This window comes from Podarcis filfolensis (genome assembly GCF_964270895.1).
Source record: "Podarcis filfolensis genome assembly, chromosome: 6".
In the NCBI taxonomy this organism is placed as follows: Eukaryota; Metazoa; Chordata; class Lepidosauria; order Squamata; family Lacertidae; genus Podarcis; species Podarcis filfolensis.
Genome location: NC_139609.1, coordinates 78,222,394 through 78,240,461, shown reverse-complemented (window position 1 = coordinate 78,240,461; position 18,068 = coordinate 78,222,394). Strand labels below are relative to the sequence as shown.

The 18,068-nt window shown below is 46.4% G+C and overlaps 1 protein-coding gene across 1 annotated transcript; it reads right to left on the bottom strand.

Moving 5' to 3' along the window:
- Nucleotides 1-314: 314 nt before the first annotated feature.
- On the bottom strand, nt 315-17,434 carry SLC2A10 (solute carrier family 2 member 10). Its single transcript, XM_083618739.1, has 5 exons — nt 16,692-17,434; nt 6,355-7,734; nt 3,751-3,873; nt 1,807-1,942; nt 315-689 (listed from the first exon to the last, which is right to left on the bottom strand). The coding sequence occupies exons 1-5, from the start codon at nt 16,693-16,695 to the stop codon at nt 590-592; spliced, it is 1,743 nt and encodes a 580-aa protein (XP_083474865.1). The 5' UTR covers nt 16,696-17,434; the 3' UTR covers nt 315-589.
- Nucleotides 17,435-18,068: the final 634 nt, after the last annotated feature.

Genomic DNA, 18,068 nt, shown 5'->3' with positions numbered 1-18,068 from the left:
TGAATCAAGAAGGGAGGTTTCAGTGGGCATGTTCTTGGGTACAGAGTGTCTGACTAGGGCTTTGCTAATGAGGCTGAGTAGACATAAGCATGCTTCAACATCACTAACCTTACGAGGTCTTTGCAACAGCCCCCATCCAAATCATAATTGTAAAGGCTGGAGAAAAATTGAAATTCTTTCTTTCTTTCTTTCTTTTTTACAAAGGCACTAGAAGTCAAATTGGTGTTAATTTCTATATATTTCAGTATAACAGGGTGGTGCATCAAGCTTTAAGATATTCATTCATTCCACAGTGAGACACAGCAAGAGTCCTGTTATCCCAATTTATGCTTTATTTATCAGTGTTTTTAAAAAAGTCTTTTCAAACTGCTGGGGGAACGTCAGCTATGGTTCCTCCAGGATACCAAGGGATGAACATTTCTAGGTTCTATGCACAACAAAACACCTAAAACAGCAACTCTGTGCTGTCACCCAAATGAATCGCAGAACTTTCAAGGAATGATCCAGGACCCTTGGCTTCGGGCAAGTCCTCATAACACTTCCAACAGTGTAGAAAGTTGCACAAGTGGCAACATGCCTGCCTTATCTCTCAGGAGGCACTAGGATGGTCCACTCTTTGGTAATGAGCACGCACTCGGATTTCTCCTCTGTTCCACAATTTTTGCCCAAATGTGCCCCTTTGTAGGAACCTGCAAAACAATGAGAGAGATCAGTGTGGATGGTTCATGCATATATCCCCCAAATGTTCCCAGCAACATGATTTCAAAGAGTCTTGCAATGACTGTAAGAGCATAAGGGCCCAATGGCACATTTAGTTCAGCACTTGGTTTTCAAAATGCTCAACCAGATGCCCACAAAGAGGACCTCACTGCCACAGGACTCTTCCCACGCATGGTGCCTAGCAAATAGTATCCAAACAACCTCCATCGATGGAGGTAGAACACAGCCACCATGACTAGAAGCCACAACCACTGATAGCCTAGTCTTGTGTACATATGTCTAAACCAGTGTTGGCACTGACTGCTATTGTGGACCAAGCTGTGCAACAAGCAAACATCATCATCACCATCATTTTTAATTTGTATACCGTCTTTCTATCTTACTATACTCAAGGTGGTTTACAAGCTGAAGAAGCAAAAAATGTACATCTTATAACAATCTAATGCATGGGCAGACAAACTAAGGCCCGGGGGCCAGATCCGGCCCAATCACCTTCTCAATCTGGCCCTTGGACAGTCTGGGAATCAGCGTGTTTTTACATGAGTAGAATGTGTCCTTTTATTTAAAATGCATCTCTGGGTTATTTGTGGGGCATAAGAATTCATTCATTTTTTATTTTATTTTTCAAAATATAGTCCGGCCCCCCACAAGCTCTGAGGGACAGTGGACCGGCCCCCTGCTGAAAAAGTTTGCTGACCCCTGATTCTAATGCAATACAAAAATGTGATAATAAAACATAACGTTAAAATAGGCAACCTACATCAAAAAAGTAACATTCAACCATCATTAGAATAGTATTTAATAATAATAACAACATATAAAAGTTAAACAGAAATCTACTCAACAGTTACAATAAATAATTTCTAAACTATAATCAATAAAACAATGGCAAGCCACAGTATATAAAATAATACAATACAAACTGAGAAGCTGAGACAAGAGGGTGGGGCAAGGCAGGTGGAAGGAGGCCTTGCCTGATGGAGTCTCTCCCCTCACAGTTCTTTCTCTAGGCACAACTTCCTTATGAGGAGTCCCAGGGCCAGGGGGTGGGGCAAGGCAGGTGGATGGGGCCTCTTCAGGACTTACCGTTTCTTTGAGAACTGCTGGTCTATCTCTTCTAGGGTCTGTCCTTTGGTTTCGGGCACAAAAAGGTAAACAAACAGAACAGCCACTGCTCCCACCAGTCCATAGAGAAGGAACATCCACGATAAGCCTATGGCATCTGCAAGCAGTAGTAAAACACGATTAACATGTGGCAAGACAGAACTTTTGCTTGGATATAATGAAGGGTGGAATATTCTCAGAACAGTGGTGTGCATTACCTTATTAATATGCAGTTGGGTCAAGACAAAGCACAGTGACATAAGCAGGAATTTGGTCCAGTAGGTAAATAATGTTCATCTTTCACAGAATTCAACTGGGATTGCCAGTGCAGTGCCTGTGGGCACAATGGTGTTCCTACGGTGCCCATGAAATTTTTGAGCCCTCTTCCCATTCACTGCCTCCTTGGCTGTGAGGCGAAATGAAGGGTAGTTAATTTTAATCTTCCTTGAAAAGTACTTAAGAGTTGAAGCAGGAAGTTCAAAGACTGAAACTCTTTCCCGCTTCCTCTTTCAGCTCTAAGTGCTTCTCAATGCTCAGATTAATTCCACCAGATCCAACTTTTACCTACATATCTTGGAAAAGTATGTGTATGCTGTGCATTTTCTTTCTTACTGTCTCTTTGTGCAGGGAGCAATGGGGGAGACAAGTGACCTGGAGGGGTAGTGCCCACAGATCATAAATCCCATGGGCCTACAAAGTTTGTCAACTCTTGGCATAGATGTTTTGGTCATTCAGAATTGCAAGCTGCCTGTAAAGTTAGACTTTCTCTGTCAGATAGGGGTGCTGCTGGGCCACTCCCTGCCACCAAGGCCACTTAGGCCTCAAGCAACAATACTGGATCCAAAAGTACCCTCAAGCTATGTACCTGCTCCTTCAGGGGGAGTGTAGATGTTAGAATTCCTGCTCCATGATTGCAGTCACGGGATTGTTGTCTTTCACATGACAGTATATGTTTTGAGTCCACGGAGTGGGAAGTGATGGAGACAGGATGTTTGTGTTACTGTGTTCCGTGAAGTGGGACTATTGTCCTTTGTTTTTTCTCTGATGCTAGAGAGAGAGAGAGAGCCATGTTGCAGTGCTCTCTGTGTGGTTATATGTAAATAAAGTAGATTAGCCAAAATGCTGAGTTGCTGAGGTCTGTTACGCATGATGTGCAAACTCTGCGGATCCCTAAGTGTGCCGGCGTCGGCTGGCATTGGTTGCTGTGATGTTCGGGTTGAAGAAAGCTTTTGAAGCTCCCGAATGATTGACCAGGAGGGAGAGAACATGCCAGTCAGGCATGTGTCTCTGCCAGGGTCCTACTCGAGTGTAGGCTGAACTCCTGACAATAACATCATCCAGAGCAGGCGGCATCCCATCCACCTGGTTCAAAATTCAAGATGGGTTCTCTCCCTTCACAGCAGTTCAGCAGACAGACATTTGCAGTTGTTACAGTGGAACCTTGGAACTCGAACATAATCTGTTCTGGAAGACCATTCAACTTCCGATACGTTTGAATTCCAAGGTGCAGCTTCCAATTAGTCAATAGCTAGGTTTTTGTCCAAGGAACTTTCAAAAACCGGAGCACTTACTTCCAGGTTTTCGGCATTTGGGAGCCGAAACGTTTGAGAAAGGAGTCATTCTAGTTCAGAGGTTCCACTGTATTATTATAATTTCTTTTATATTTAGCTTCTTTTATATTTAGCTCCCTCCAAGGAGCATATGGTTCCTACCCCCACTGTTCTTCCCAAGGTGAGCTACATGGCGGAGTAAAGATTTGAACCTGGGTCACCCACTATAAGTTTAACATTCTAACCTGTCTAGTAATGTATTCTGGAGAAACTGAGGATGGAGCAGAATACAAGCCTAACCACATACCTGTAATCAGCCCTGCTCTGAAGCAAATTGCTGTGGAGAATATCAAACACAAGCAATGGCCATACATACCAATGAGGTCAAGGAATGTGAGACTGATCAGCAGATTGGCAGCCCAGTTGAAGCTGTTGCAGAAGGCAAAGGCTCTCCCTCGAATGTTGCAAGGGTAGATCTCACTAAGAACAAGCCACGTCACTGTGGCAGGAGAAAGGAAAGCAGAGGAACAGGGTGAGGATGGAGGGAAACCAAAGAGAAAACGCCAAGCCATGGTTTTGTACAAATGTAGCAGAGAACCAACTTGGGAAAAGCTTCAGATGTAGATGGAAAGTTAGGATTTGCTGGGCTGGGCAACAAAGACACACAGAAGATTCAAACTAACTGGAATGAAGACAATGACTACGTTTAAATGTCACAAGAAACTGTGGTTAAAATTAATTTTGGTCTGAGTTTGGCTTGTTTCATATAAACCAGTTCACATTAACCATGGTTTGTCAGATTCAGATGATACACTAAACTTGGCTAAGTGAAATCTTAAGTGAAAGCTTCTGATGTCTTCCTCACAGCTGTGCCTAAGGAGAAGGGACATCACATAAGGCCAAAGCTCACTGTGGTTCATTCTCAACATACTAAGCATTAACAAGAGACATGGTAGTTCCACAGAGTTTGAAAGAGGGACTGTTGCTTTTGGGACATATAGACAGTGCTTTTTTTCAAGGGGTACTCAAGGTTATGCAGTACTGGCACCTCTTTTTTGTTGTTGTTAAAAAGTGTGGCACTTCCTGTAACAACTTCATGGTGAGTACTGGCACCTATTTTTCTAGGGGGGAAAGCACTGAGAAATCAATTTTTTAATGAGACAAAGAAAAGTATGTATATACACCACACAAAAGGAAGTCATAATTCTTCCAAATCACTTTCTGACCTTACTAGGTTTCCTGAAGTTTCATATGTCTAAATCAGATTGGTCCCCTATTAACCAGTTTGTTGAGGTTATGGTGCGTGTGCTTGGAGCAACCACACAAAATGCATTCAGGTCGCCTTGCGAGTTACAGCAGCCTCTACCACCACTGAAAAGTGCCTAAAGCTTTACATGCGAACATGTGCATTATAATTAACACGTCTGCCAAACTCTTGCATATGTATTTGAAAGGATTATTTCCAGGTGTTTGCCTAACCAGGTATGTAAATAGGTTTCTGCCGGAACTGCTACTTCCTGGAACATCGTAGGTGGAAGGAAATATTTCAGAAACAAGGTGGAGAAGCCCTAGGTACCACAACCGTTGTAGGAAACAAATGGCCCCATATATCAAATGTAGAGCCTGTACTCTGGATGCAGAAGATTCAGAGTTCAGTCCCCAGCTGCTCCAGTTTGCCCAAGATCTTGTCTACTCCAAGTAAAGCAGGGAATGGCATCTGCCCAAGATCTTGGAGTAGAAAATGCAGGCTAAATGGAACAATTGTCCAAGGGAGCATCACATGTTCAAAAGGAGCAATGGACATCTCCAATGACCACCCATAGAGAGGGCTGGATGTAAGTTCTACTATTCTCCCTGAGCCACTCCTAGTATTTCTCCCTCAAGACTGCAGCAAGCTGCCAGGGGTGACATTTTTGTTTAAACTCCCTCTTCCCTCTTCCTTGACTGCCCTTCATCCTGGGAGTGAGAATGGGAGGACACCACTGAAATTACACACAGCGCGGCATTTGATTAGTTTCCACCTACAACAGTCTTGTCTTTAACCATTTGCCTGGTTGCCGCTGGTAGCCAGGGATTCCACACAGGTGAGTGCAGCATGGAATTCCCTCCAAGGGAGCTACTGGGATTCATGAAAAAGGGACTGAGCACTCTGCTTTGCCGGCCCAATCGACTTCTATACTAGCCAGAGAGGAACTTAAGCCACTTACTCCACAGCTGACTGAGCTGGCAAAGGAGAGACAAAGCTCTCCACTTCGTCAGCCCATCAGCCAATCAAATTGCAGAGTGCTCTATACCTGCTTCACCTGATCAGCTTCCATGAAGTGCCTCATGAACCAGCTCTAGTCATGTTTGGCATTTTTCAGCTTCAGCTATGCGGGTAAATGAAGATGAGGAGTAATGGTTAGAGTCAGCTTAGGTCAGGCTTCCTCAACCTCGGCCCTCCAGATGTTTTGAGACTACAATTCCCATCATCCCTGACCACTGGTCCTGCTAGCTAGGGATCATGGGAGTTGTAGGCCAAAAACATCTGGAGGGCTGAGTTTGAGGAAGCCTGGCTTAGGTGTTCATTCCCAGCCAAACATTCCCAGCTGGCGAATGTTTTAAAAAGCAGTGGAGGAAGAAGACCTAGTAAGATTACGGGAGATGGGCAATGGAGTGACCAGGGTAGCAGGGGAAAAGAAAGCAGAAGGAAGGAGGAAATGCTTCTAGCTTGCAATATTTTTTTTTTACTAGTTTTCTGTTAACTCACAGGAGTGACCCCTCTTATGAGCAAATATCAGGAGGCAAGTAAAAGGCTCAGGGGGTGCTTAGTAACAAGACACATTTATGGAATCCTTATATTTTATTTTTACCGTACTCATTCAGTTTTGGTGCCCACAGCTGCTTGGTCAAGGCAGAAACACATTCACACACAGTCAGGTCCATGCAGATGGGTGGGCTGAATTAGGTAGGAATGTGAAAGCAGAGGAAATTCACTTACTTGGTCCGAATCCAATTGAGAATGCACTCACAAAAGCCATCAAACTTAGCAGTGTGATCCAGTTTAGAAGCAGGTGTTCCTTTGAAGGAGCATCGCCCAAAGATGAGCTGGTATCTTGTCCCTTCCCTTTATCGGACTGATTGAGAAAATGGGTCTGCCTGGTGTGTGGAGTGTTTGTCATCCTCTCTCCTTTTCTGTCGGTGGCTAGTGTCCTGGTCAAGCCTACAGGCCTTGTGATGGCTGAAGTCGATTCCATTTGCATTTCACTGCCACCTGATGCCAGCAGGGAGTAAGACACAGCTGGATGGGAGGACACTGATTTTCCAGGGAGATGAGCTGAGCTGAACGAAGTGGCATTTGAACCTGGGAGTGTTTCACAGTCTTTGGCCATCTCTAATGACACAGAGCAGCTGGTCAGGCCAATAACAGTCACCGAAAAGGCCATCACTATGCAGCCAGCCATCAACAGCACTCTTCTGCCAGCCTTATCAGCAAAAGCCATTGCAACAACAGTCGCAATGACCTTCATCACGCCCAGGCCGACGGAAGCCAGGACAGCAGAGGAATCACTCTGAAAGCCCACTGAGCGGAAGATGGTGGAAGCATAGCCAAGGATGTTGGGCTGCCCTGTGAACTGCTGAAAGAGCACCAATCCTAGGCCAACCAGAGTTCGGCTTCTCATGTTATCCTTTGAGCGGAAAAGGTCCGCAAAAGAGTAACTCTTCTCCCTAGGGCCTGGTGGCAGCATGACGTCTTCATTCTTTTGCTGCTGAATGAGGCTTTTGCTAGTCTCGCTGTAGCAAACGTTTAACTTCACAGAGTTCTTTGGGAGGAACAGGATGCTGAGGAACTGAACGACTGCCGGGCCAATGGCCAAGCCAAACATGTATCGCCAGCCCTCGGCAGTGTCCGCAAAGATGTAATTCAGCGCATAGGAAAGTAAGATGCCCACGGTGATGCCAGCTTCGTAGAGGGAAACCAGCACCCCTCGTTGATGGGCGGCCACCATTTCCGAGACGTATATGCAGCACGCCATAGAGGACAAAGAAATGGCGAAGCCTACGGTCACGCGTCCGCACACCAGCCAAACAAGCGACCCGGAGAGCGTAAGGATGAGACTGCCGCACAACAGAATGGCATTGCTGACCAATATTGCTTTGCGTCTTCCCTGGTGGTCAATGAAGATCCCGCCAACCAGAGAAGCCAAGAGAGCCCCAATGAGCAAGGAACTCACAAGGACTTCCCGTTGGAAACAGCTAAGACGGAGCTCCACTTGTAGCTGCAGCAAGGCCCCTGAGATAATTCCAAGTTCATAACCAAAAATCAGCCCACCAAGGAGTGAGACAGTTGAGGATAACAGGAGAACCAGCAGTGCATGTCCTGTAAAGAAAGAAGAGTACTCATAAGGTTTCAGGGTGTTTCTCATCCACCTTTACAGGAAATAGGAATCTCTCTCTGTGTGTGTAAAACAGAACTTTTAAGATCTGCATGTGCAAACAAATGTGCGGACCTGTTCCTTAAGCAAACAATATACTAAAGCCAAGCAATATATAGTTTCAGTCACTCTCTGCACAAACAAAATTAGTATCTCAAGCGCTTTATGAGCGTGTGCCCTGTTCTTTTAGCAAACAAGATGCTATCTTCCTTAATAAGTCAACAGAGTGATTGTTTAGTCACAATTAGTCCATTTGAACTTGTAATCTGTAACTAGTAACATGCTTTGCTGACCCCTGGAAGGATATTTTTTCTGCTTTTAAAATTAGCACAGCACCAATAAAGCCACCACATTAAAAATGGAATATTGGTCCAATTGTTTTTCATAAAGTAAACACAGGATTCCCAGGCATCAATCCACACCAGTCCCATTGTTTCCAATCAAGTCGTAGTAAACTTTAGCTGGATTGGGACCAGCTAAGAAAATGAAACTGAATATTGAACTTCAACACACAGTAATTGTATTACCAATTTAACACAAATCTAATTTGGTTAACTAATCCAGACAGAAGCATCCTTGCTATAGCAGGTGCAGGAGGAAGGAATCTCTTAATAGGGAAAAATTCAGTACACATCAGAGGTAGCATAGGCAGATTTAGCTGTAAATCAGGAAGTCCAGATTCAAATATTTTCTCTGCCACTGATTGGTCTAAGCTGAGCTCCCTCCTTTCAGCCCATATATGAAATATGGACTTCCTCGCAGGATTATTGTAGGAGTTGCAGAGATTAACTTACACAAGGTAAAGGTAAAGAGACCCCTGACCATTAGGTCCAGTCATGGCCGACTCTGGGGTTGTGGTGCTCATCTCGCTTTATTGGCCGAGGGAGCCGGCGTACAGCTTCCGGGTCATGTGGCCAGCATGACTAAGCCGCTTCTGGCGAACCAGAGCAGCACACGGAAACGCCGTTTACCTTCCTGCCGGAGCGTTACCTATTTATCTACTTGCACTTTGACGTGCTTTCGAACTGCTAGGTTGGCAGGAGCAGGGACCGAGCAACAGGAGCTCACCCCGTCGTGGGGATTCAAACCGCCGACCTTCTGATCGGCAAGTCCTAGGCTCTGTGGTTTAACCCACAGCGCCACCCTGGGGAGTCATAGTTGACCATAACCTCCCTTCTAACTTACACAAAGTGCTATGTAAATGCACTGTCATTATCTAAAGCACTACAGAAATGCTAAGCATTAGCATTCCTAAATATTATTAGCACCAACAAGCTTTTAAAATAATGTGACTACGGGTGTCACATATTAGGAACATCTTTTCTGAAAAGCCCCCGCCATACAGTGAACAGCCTTTGCCTCTTTCCTAAAAGCCTGAATTCATAAAATGAGTGACGTGTGGAAGCCACTTTGGGCTTGCTGTCTGTGGATTCTGCCTCCATGTAGCAAACTGTGAACGTTCAGCAGCTCATCACATGAACTGGGCGAAAATCCCTAGACACACAGCGAGACACACAATGAATGTTTAACATGTGGAGATGGCTGCCACAGGGAGACATTTTGAAGCCATCTCCGTGTGGCAAGTGTTTCTGTCTCACCCAGATGACTCTCCGAGCCATGCAAGTCCCTCTCTTCTTCCCTGCTGCAAAGTTGTACTTTAAAAATGCTGGGAACAGCATGAGACTATTTTTGCAAATGCAAAACCTTCTGGGTGACAGTGATGAAGGCCAGACCAGCCAGTCCTATTCCCCTGTAGGGTGTTTCAGTTCTGCTGCCTCACTTTCAGCTGTCAACTGCTTGCCAGCCAGGAGAGTCCTACATATGTCTTTGTGGGTATGCGTTACTGTTACAGCTTTCAGTACACAGAACAGCAAACATCTGTGTCACTTCCTCCTACCTGCTAGGAATTCTTTCAGGTAAACAAAATGACTGGTGCTTTGTCTCATATATTCTCCATGAAGCTGAAAACAGACCTCTGGGCACTTTGCCATGCTCACCCTCCTGCATCAACTCATCTCATTGCCACGCTTCGTTCCAGCACACGATGTCAATTCTATGATCCCATGTCTAATCCTGCCCAAATGCACAGGAGCCTCATTAATGACTAGTTTCATTAGGGACATTTCAAACCCTTTTCCGTGACAAAGACACAAGAGTCCTGCCCGCCACAGGCCTCTGTTTGGGGAAGGGCTGTAGCCAGCAGCATGCGGTGATTTTTTTTTTGTATGGGAACAGTCAGGGAGCATTGCTTGCAAGGGCAATGGGGATGGGGGGCTGACATTGTGAGCATGAGCATCGTGCCTCCCTCCCTAAGTGGGGCAAAAGCTTCCTGGTCTTTGGGAAAGAGGTGCCAGGCGTCTGAAATGATAATGGAGCTGAAATATACTCAGAGTTGAGAGTGGATTTCATGCTCTTTATTCAGCTCATAGTGGTGAGGAGGAATGGAAGTTCCCTCAGGATGTCTGCTTTATATACATTATTTACACAAAGGGCCCCATGTGATTGGCTAATTCCGGGATTCACCTGTAGGCCAATCTGGTTGCGGATTCACTTCCACCTGGAGCTGGATTGGGTGGCTCCTGTGGACCAATCAGACTGCTGCATTCTGGACCCTATTGTTCTAGGACCAACCAGACTGCTGCATTCTGAATCCTATTGTTCTAGGACCAATCAGACTGCTGCCTTTTGAATCCTATTCAACTCAGTACATAACAGGAGCCCTCCTGCCTCTTTCCGAAAGCCAGGCAGGCTTGGGGAAGGTGGCAGGAGAGTTCTTGGTTGGAGCATCACACCTCCCTCCCTAAGCCAGGCAGAAGCTTCCCAAGATTTGGGAAGGAGGTACCAGGTCTTATTACTTTAATACTCTTTTTAAAAAGTTTTTATTGAGAATTTCAACATAACAAATGATCAAAACATATCATCTTCTTTTCATTCCTCCCCATTTTCCCCTCCCCCCTCCCCAAAAAGGAACCCTCTCCCCCCCCCCGAGACTTCCCTCAGTTCCTCTCTCTGATTTTTCAACACATATTATTCTCTGCATATTATCAAATTGTCAAGATCCTTAAATCATCTGTCTATTATGTTAACAATCAATAAATTTGTGTATGTTTATTCAAAACCTTATAACTTTAATACTCTTAATTTATCAGGAACATTTAGAGGACTAGCCTAGTCCCACTAGTCCACTAGCCACATGCCACTGGCATGCAGAGGGTCCCAGGTGGAGCTGGCAAAGACTCCCAGAGAGCTGCTGGCAGCACGGTCTTATGACAGCATGCAGAATGGACCCATATACCACACTATATATAGCAGCAGCAGCTTATGTCAAGGTGGACTACACTGCCAACCGTTACCCGCACCGTTAAAAGAGATTATTACTGCACCATCACTGATGACACTACAATGGCCGAAGCACTTTTGGCACATTGCTCCAACCAAGTAATTGGCAGCGGTATGTGGACCGCTGTGCACTTTTGAGACAGCAGGTATGCAGTACCTGGTGCCAGCTCTTTTGTTTGTCGAGCCACTACTATTGAGCAGGATCCAACAGTGTCAGTCTGCTGGTGTCCTTTAACCCTCTGGAGCAGATGGGGGCATTCAGGAGAATGCAGAATGAAGGGTGAATCACCAGATATTGCCTCCCTCTCCTATTCCATGGTAGGATTCCATTCTTCAGCAGATGCACACCATCAGATACCACTCTTTGAAAGAAGCTACAATGTCAGGTACAATCTGCGAAACAAAGCTTTCCTCTTTTTTTTGCACAACACTTAAAAGTTACATTGTATACCTATTTGCTGATAAGTTTGTCCCATGGAACCCAGAAGGGCTCTGGTACACTAGATTGCAGGCTTACTCTCTGACAGAATGGGTCTGGGTGTTCTGAAGGAAGCAGGGGTGCTCCTAGATCAGGGGTCAGCAAACTTTTTCAGCAGGGGGCCAGTCCACTGTCCCTTAGACCTTGGGGGGGGGGCGGACTATATTTTGAAGAAAGAAAAAAATGGAACGAATTCCTATGCCCCACAAATAACCCAGAGATGCATTTTAAATAAAAGGACACATTCTACTCATGTAAAAACACAGATTCCCGGACCGTCTGCAGGCCAGATTTAGAAGGCGATTGAGCTGGATCTGCCCCCGGGCCTTAGTTTGCCTACCCATGTCCTAGATCCATCTTTGTCACTTGAGATACAGGTAGTCTTAGTGGCTAGGACTGCCTTTTACCAGCTTCAGTTGGAAAGACAGCTATAGTCATTCCTGGGCCGAGACAGCTTGGCCACTGTGATCTTGGCATTGGTAATCTCAAACCTGGATTACTGCAACACACTCCACGTTGGGCTTCTCTTGGGCTTAACCTGCAAGCTGCAGCTGTTGTGGAATGCTGCAGCTAGATTGCTGCCTGGAATACCCTGTGGACACCATAGAATATCTCTGCTAAAAGAGCTGCACAGGCTGCCAATATGTTACTGGGGCAGTTCAAGGTTTTAGTGCATTTAGTATTTAAAGACCAAAACAATTTAGGACTAGCCCAGGATATCTAAGGGACTGCCTTATCCTGTCCAGTAACTGCACTCCTCAGAAGAGGCATTGCTGAGAATATCATATGCCACAAAGCAGGTGCACTAGAAACTGGGCTTTTAGTGTTGCAGTTCCCACCCTCTGGAGTTAATCACCAGGTGAAATCAGACAGGTGCCCAGCGTGATGGTGTTTAGGTGTCTATTGAAGACATATTTGTTTAGGAAGGCTTTCCCTGACGTGTAACTCTGTCGTTCATCTGATGAAATTGCTTTATTGGTTTCAGAGTGTTTGTGGATGGTTTTATTGTTTCAGAGCTTGTTTGAGTAACTTTACAGTCCGTAGAGCTTGTGTTTCATTCTGTGTTACCCTTTCAATGGCTTTAGGATGTGAAGTTGTTGCTTTTTATCTCTTTAAGAACAATAATACCCTTTGTCTTCAATATGCTGTCCACAAGAGTGCAAATATTTTGGAAATAATATTGAAAACATTTCTCATGGTGGAACAATATTTACAGTCTTGAATACATTTGGCACAGTCTGTTATCTCATGTTATTATGTTGTTGTTAAATAAGTAGATTTGCATTTATGAAGCTATTTTTAGTACCTTACCTCTATTTGTTATTCCCCTCCTGACATAACGCTGCAAAAATTCTGCCATCTGTACAGCTGCCTATGCTGCCGCAAACATTTCTTGTCTATAGGTAGCCAATTAGAAGCAATATTTATTCAGGGAGAGTAAAAGAGCTTTGCAGAAAACTGGGACGGTTCATTAGTTCCTACCTGCAAACTGTATTAGGCACATACGGTGCTGCTGCGAATGCCGTGACTGATTCAATTAGATCCTCCTCCTCTAATTCCCATTGCTTTCCTGGCTGCTAATGTTTGGTGAGCTTTGATTAACATGCAGCCTGTTACTCACAAATCAGTCACTGTATTACGAGGAAAGTGGGAGAAAGAGAGATTGGCAAAGCTATAGTGATGATCCCCATGAAGTCTGTGGCAGGAGTCCATAAAAATGTGAGGATCAAACCAAAGTCCTATCCAGGGGCCAGGCAGATGTCTATGGGGAGGCCCACAAACAGTGGCAGACTTTGGCCTTTAAAATTTCAGTGGTGCCCCGTGTGATGCCAAAATCCAGCACCCCCTGCCTCTCGCCTTCTGTTGTTCATCACTGTTGCAGCGCCCCCTACAACATCCTCTTGACTCAGCGCCCAGTGCTGGTGCCAGGAGCGAGCCAGCAGCAAATCACATGGAGCAGGTGAAATTAATTCCTTCTTAGAAAAACAGGATCGGCTCAGGAGTGTCAGGCCAAATGAATGCAGCAACTCTTCAGTAGGTCTTGCCCCTATGAGGCAGTTGTGGAGACTGAGGGTCCCCACTTTCCCATGTCTCCTCCTCTCCCAGGTCGTTCCCAAGCAATCTGAGACTGTGTCTGCCTTTGCTCCTCCCACTTCATGTCTCTTCTGGTTTTGGGAGATTGTGAGGGGGGGGGAAGAAGCTTGTTGCAGCAAAAGGCTGAGATACTTGTGCTTCTTCACCAACCTGACTCCTCCCTGCCTCTTGGTTTCCCTCCTCTCTTGCTTCTGCTTCTGGACTTCCCTTTGTCACAGACTTTTCCTGCTCACTGAGCCTTGTTACTTCTTCAGCTTCTGACCCCCCACCTCCTCTTCCCAGTCTTCTCCTTTTGACCACACACTGTTGTCGCACCACCAATCCCCTGGCTCTGAGAATTCTTTCCTTGGTGGTTCCCCAGCTGGTTCCATGACAGTGGGCAAACCAGCTGTGCTTCCCTAAAGCTGCCTCTGCTGGCCTTGCTTTCTCTGGACTATAAACAGGCACATGCTTGTTTCAGAAGTTTCTATCTATTTTGACATTTCAGAGTTTTTCTAAGGTGTTGTTGTTGTTTAGTCGTTTAGTTGTGTCCGACTCTTCGTGACCCCATGGACCAGAGCACGCCAGGCACTCCTGTCTTCCACTGCCTCATGCAGTTTGGTCAAACTCATGCTGGTAGCTTTGAGAACACTGTCCAACCATCTCGTCCTCTGTCGTCCCCATCTCCTTGTGCCCTCCATCTTTCCCAACATCAGGGTCTTTCCCATGGGACTCTGTTCTAATGTAGTGATGGCCAAACTTGGCCCTCCAGCTGTTTTGGGACTACAATTCCCATCATCCCTGACCACTGGTCCTGTTAGCTAGGGCTGATAGGAGTTGTAGTCCAAAAACAGCTGGAGGGCCGAGTTTGGCCATCACTGTTCTAAGGACTACAGTGGTACCTTGGGTTACAAACAATTCAGGTTACAAACGATTCAGGTTACAGACTCCGCTAACCCGGAAGTAGTACCTCGGGTTAAGAACTTTACCTCAAGATGAGAACAGAAATTGTGCTGCAGCGGTGCAGGAGCAGCGGGAGGCCCCATTAGCTAAAGTGGTACCTCAGGTTAAGAACAGTTTCAGGTTAAGAACGGACATCCGGAACGAATTAAGTTCTTAACCAGAGGCACCACTGTACTGAGATTTACAGCCAACCTACCCATAAAACTTGGAGTGAGTGGCAAGTACAACCCTCTCTCTCTCTGCATGCACACACAGCAGAACAGAATAAAATGTTCAGAATAAAATCTCCACACAATTTCTTGATTTAGCTCTAATCTCCTAAAACCAACCCCAATATTGCAATCCTTCTGAAAGGATGTAACCCTATGCACAATCCTATTCCTAAAGTATGGCAGAACAATCCAAACTCCCTTTGTGCTGGACATGGGGTGTGTGTGGATTGGGCAGAAGTACACCCGTCCAACAGCTCTACTGACCTGTGTTAGTTTTCCACATCACTGCTAGCAAACAGCTCCTCCTCCTGCTTACAGAATGTGTGAGTGGGTGGATGTGCTGCATAAGGCAGGATCCTTATTGCTGGCAGACAGCAAAAAGTCTTGGAAGAGCTATCTTGGGTTTCATTGACCCTGTAACAGCATCGGGGGTCCAGGTAGGTGCAGCGATCTGCCTCCCCAGACCTGGCCACCAACAGCTCCCTAAGTCCCACTGAATTTTGTGAGCCTTACTTCTGAATAAACATGTTTAGGATTGCCCTGTAAGTTGGGAATCAAGTATGTAATGTGCTTTGAATATTTCCTCTCCCCACTCCCCCTGAAAACAGGTGTGGATGCAGCTGGGTTTTGTTTTGGTTTTTCCCCACTTGAAATGCAGAATGCTGTCCTGAACATGCACACCCATCTCTCTCCACCTTTCTGGTCTTCCAGAAGGATATTGCATGCTATTTTGAATTTTCCTCCCGCTGTAAAAAGTAGTCATGGAGAGGGGATTCAAACTGATGTACCAACTTGAAATAAAGAATGGCGCCAGCAGTGCATGCAGCAAAATTCATTCTGGTTTCAATGTTCCAAGGAGTTGTTGGCATCCGTCTGTCTCAAGAGGCAATGGAGTGCACCTCCAGGAGTCAAACTGCTGTGTTAGCAGCACCAAAGTGGCCTCCCCAGAGTAAGCCCCTGGCTGCCCAGATGACAAGACCACCACCCCCTACTTGCTGATGTGGTCCAAAGGAACGCAGAGCAATACAGTTTGACACCAACTTGGCTGCAGGATTTGCCAGAAGGAGGCAGGCAAGGTGCTATCCAACCTTCTTAGGGACTCCATTGCTAAACAAACATGCAGCCTGAATGCTAAGCACAACAGAGGCCTCACTTCGCTTGGGCAAGTATCAGAGAGTTGTTTAATTCTGCAAAGAATGTACCATTAAATTAGCTTTCTCCTGCTTGTTCATATTTACTTGGAAGTAAGGCCCATGACCTTCAGCAGGACATCTTTTCAAGTAAAAATGTTCAGGACTTGCATGCTTACTCAGAAGTAAGTTCTTCTGAATTTAACAGGGCACACTCCCAAATAAATATACATAGGTTGAACAGCTCTACTCTGAAAACCCACGACTTTCAGAGCAAAGGACTACAGCCTAACGAGGAAAACTTATGTCTGCTTTTTCTTTGAGCTGCGGAATGCTTGGCTACTTTTTAGCCCCTTTCACCCCTAAACCTGAAAGTCGAAGGAGGAGCACCGTTATTATTTTCTAATCCTCTGCTAAGCGCATCTTTCTTTAAAGCGTTCTTGTAAACCCACATACACATTGTATAGACAGTATTAATCCACCACGGGGGTGGAGTCGGGAGAAGATAGGACGGAAAATAAGAAGATGCTTAAGGGAGACAGCTAACTGCTAGGCCTGTTATATATCTATATTAAATTAAGCAGTCGAGTGGGAAAAGTTTGCTGTGCTTTTCCACTCCTTCATCCACGAAGCAAGCCAGGAAAAAACCAAACAGCCTCCTTTGCCCTCCACTCTGTGTCCCCTAGCAGGGAGGATCTTGCACTTACCCATGGCGATGGGAGAGAGAGTTCAGCTCGAAAGTTTGCTTTCCGGCCTGACCAAGCAAGCGAAAAAGAAATCCCGGAGCCAAGCCCGGAGACGCGCAGCAGTTTAGCGCTCGGCTGCCGTCGGTCGCAGCCTGGGAAGGAGGCGCATTCCGCGTTCCGGCGCCAGAGGCTCCTCCGCCGGCGAGGCGGCTCCGTCGCGCTTGCGAGGAATCGCCGGATCGGGAGCTCGCGGCTCGGACGCTGGGGCCGCGACGGATATGCCGCCCGCCGAAATACCGCAGCTCTGGGAAGAGGGGAAGATGCGGGATCGGACCATCGGGGCTGAAGAAGCTGAAGTTCCCCTACGGGGTCTCCGGGACTCCGAAGTTTTTTCCCTTCTTCTTCTCCCTAGTGGACGGGGCCGAACAGCGCCACGTTGCTCCAGCCCTGCCCACTGCAGCCGGGAGGGGGAACCTCTCGAGCAAACGGGGGTTTGTCCTGCAAGTGGCGAGGCTGGCGAGCAGCTCGTCGGGGAAGGAAGAGCCCTCTCTGCCCTGTTGCTCCAGGGTCCGCCTGCAAAGGGAAACTGCGAAGCTCGGCTTCTCCTTTTGCCAGCTTCGTCCTCTCCCACTCTCAGGGCTCTTTCACGCCTAAGGAGTTTTGCATACACGTGTGAATGGGGCAAACGCGTGTCGGGTTTTCAGAGAAAGCCGATCCTTGCAGGAGTGGGAAATGCCACTGGGGCTTATGATGTTGCGTTACAGCACTGGGGGAACCAGCTGGGGAACCAGCTAGGGAAGAAAGGTCAGGGCCAAGGAAGTGGTGGTGAGACAAGGGAGAAAAGTGAGAGGAGGTGTCGGAATCTGAAGAGGTAACAGGGCTTAGTGGGGGGGGGGGGAATCTGTGGGGCAGAGATGAGTCTGGCTGGTGAAGAGTCATTGATGTCTCCCCCTCCTACTGCAACAAGCTTCTCTCCCCCTGGCACTCCCATAACCAGAAGAGGCATGCAAAGCGCAGAGCAGAGGTTGACTTCATGCAGGCAGAGTCTCAGATTGCTTGGAAAAAGCCCTGGAAAGGAGGGGACTTAAGACAGCTGTGGGGAGTTGGGGACTTTTCAGTCTCTGCAGCTGATCCATGGGGCAAGACCTACTGAAGAAGAATTGCTGTGGTCATTAGACCTGACTTCCCACCAAGACTGTGCAGATTGTGTTCTTGCTAATAAAGAGGTAGCTACAACTTGAATGGTGTGATTTATTGCCAGTTCACAACAACTGGCCTGTCATGATTGGTGCTGTCTACTCTCTACACTGGCCAGAAGCAGTTATCCAGGATTTCTGGATTGAACCCGAGACCTTCCACATGCCAAAACCATGTGCTCTTCCCACTGAACCAGACAGC

What these genes read in the sequence shown, in the direction of transcription:
- SLC2A10 (XM_083618739.1), bottom strand. An exon ending in CTCAATTGGATTCGGACCAA is followed by an intron (nt 3,874 to 6,354) that starts GTAAGTGAATTT and finishes CTCCTGCCACAG; the next exon opens with TGACGTGGCTTGTTCTTAGT. An exon ending in CAGCAGTTCTCAAAGAAACG is followed by an intron (nt 690 to 1,806) that starts GTAAGTCCTGAA and finishes ATTGTTTTGCAG; the next exon opens with GTTCCTACAAAGGGGCACAT.